We start from the raw sequence: 2,500 nt of genomic DNA on the forward strand, positions 1-2,500 counted from the left end.
ATGATGATGATGGCGATGATGATGACGACGACGACGATGATGATGATGACGATGATGATGATGATGACGATGACAATGCTGCTGCTGCTACTGGTGGTGGTGATGATGATGATGATGATGATGACGATGATAATGACAGTGATGATGATGATGATGATGATGACGATGATAATGACAGTGATGATGATGATGATGATGATGACGATGATAATGACAGTGATGATGATGATGATGATGATGACGATGATGACGATGATAATGACAGTGATGATGATGATGATGATGACGATGATGAAGAGGAGGACGACGACGACGACGACGATGATGATGGCAGTGATATTGATAACGATGATAACGATGATGAAAAGGATGATGACGACGATGCTGCTGCTGCTGCTGACGATAAAGACGATGATGATGATGACGACGACGATGATTATGATGATAGATAGATAGACAAAGACAGAGGGGAGGGGAAAGACAGACAGACAGAGACAGAGAGAGACAGAGAGTGACAGACATACAGACAGAGACAGAGAGGGAGAGACATACATATAGACAGAGACGGAGACAGAGGTAGAGATAGACAAAGAGCGAGACAGAAAGGGAATGAGAGAGAGAGAGAGAGAGAGAGAGAGAGAGAGAGACAGGGACAGAGACAGAAAAAGATGGAGAGAGAGAGAGGGGGAGGCAGAGAGTGAAAGACAGACAGACAGACACAGGAAGAGAAACAGAGACAGACAGACAGACAGACAGACAGAGACAATGACAGACACACAGAGACAGAAGAGACAGAGACAGAACCAACCCCCAATCTCTCTCTCACCCAGTCACACCCACCACCCCCTTCCCCCTCCACACCTCTCACCTTCCTCCGCCAGTTTGCGGGCGGTGTCAGTGGTGGGAGTCCTGGTGACGGCCTTGACCTGGAAACGACGGTCTCTTAGCAACGCCTTGGCAACGGCCCCGCCGAGCATCCCCGTTGCCCCGAACACCACCACTGGCATCGGGTCGTCGTACATGGCATCCAGGCTGGACCCGCAGCCCATGCTGAAGATATACGGTATTCTGGAGACCAATAGGTGTGGTTCAGTTACCAGGATTGCTATCTGTGCGCATGTGTATAGTGGGGGGTGGGGGTGGGGACGTTGGGGTGCACACACACACACACACACACACACACACACACACACACACACACACTATTTTTACTACTGCTACCACCACCATCACCACCACCACCACCACCACTACTACTACTCCTACCTGCTGCTGGTGCTACTATTACTAGTACTACTACCACCACCATACTACTACTGTTACTACTACTATGTACTATTGCTACGACTACTACTACAACCAATGTTACTACTACTGCTACTACTGCTGCTGCTGCTGTTGTTGCTGCTACTACTACTACTACTCCTACTCCTACTACTACTATCACCACCATCACCACCACCACTACTGCCACCATCACTACTACTAAGGCTGCATCACTAGCAGCCTGGTCTGAGAGTCACAGCCTTTCAAAAAAGCCTAAGCTGTAAAATGTATAATCAAATGGATAAATAACACACACACACACACACACACACACACACACACACGCACAAACGCGCGCGCACGCAGGCACACACATACACACACGCGCGCGCGCGCGCGTTTTTGTGCAGTTAAGGTCTAGAGGTAACGCGTCCGCCTAGGAAGCGGGAGAATCTGAGGGCGCTGGTTCGAATCACGGCTCAGCCGCCGATATTTTCTCCCCCTCCACTAGACCTTGAGTGGTGGTCTCGACGCTAGTCATTCGGATGAGACGATAAACCAAGGTCCCGTGTGCAGCATGCACTTAGCGCGCGTAAAGAACCCACGGCAACAAAGGGGTCGTTACTGGTAAAATTCAGTAGAAAAATTCACTTCGATAGGAAAAACAAATATTAATCTGACCATCACCATCATCATCCACATCAACTATAGGACAATCAACATTTTTCACGTCTTATAGCAGTAGGAGCAGTAGTGGTAGAGCCAGCAGAAGCAGTAGAAGCAGCAGCAGTAGAGGCAACAGAACAGCAGCAGCAGTAACAGTGGAGACAGCCAGCAGCAGTAGAGACAGCAGCAGCAGTAGTAGAGGCAGAAGCAGCAGTATTAGCAGCAGTATATTCAACAGCAGCAGTAGTAGCAGTAGTAGAGGCAGCAGCAGTAGTAGAGAGTAGCAGCAGTAGAGACAGCAGTAGCAGCAGTAGAGACAGCAGCAGCAGTAGCAGCAGTAGAGCCAGCCAGCAGCAGCAACAGTAGTAGAGTCAGCAGTAGAGGCGGCAGCAGCAACAGCAGCAGCAGCAGCAGTAGAGGTAGCAGCAGTAGAGGCAGCAGCAGTAGTAGCAGAGGTAGCTGCAATCAGCAGCAGTAGAGGCAGCAGCAGTTGTAGCAGCTGCAGTCACCAGCAGTAGCAGAGGCAGCAAGAGCAGCACAAACTGTTGTAGCACCGTCTCATAACGTG

The 2,500-nt window shown here is 49.8% G+C and overlaps 1 protein-coding gene across 1 annotated transcript in view; it reads right to left on the bottom strand.

Annotated features, from left to right (window-relative positions):
- The window catches only part of LOC143290988 (nmrA-like family domain-containing protein 1), a 19,813-nt gene that overhangs the window by 5,502 nt on the left and 11,811 nt on the right, over positions 1-2,500 (bottom strand). The window contains exon 3 of the mRNA XM_076600574.1: positions 869-1,068. Within this exon, the coding sequence (XP_076456689.1) occupies positions 869-1,049 (181 nt within the window). The 5' untranslated portion in view covers positions 1,050-1,068. The remainder of the gene's footprint in view (positions 1-868; positions 1,069-2,500) is intronic.

The sequence above is a fragment of the Babylonia areolata genome, chromosome 16 (assembly GCF_041734735.1).
Source record: "Babylonia areolata isolate BAREFJ2019XMU chromosome 16, ASM4173473v1, whole genome shotgun sequence".
Taxonomy (NCBI): Eukaryota; Metazoa; Mollusca; class Gastropoda; order Neogastropoda; family Buccinidae; genus Babylonia; species Babylonia areolata.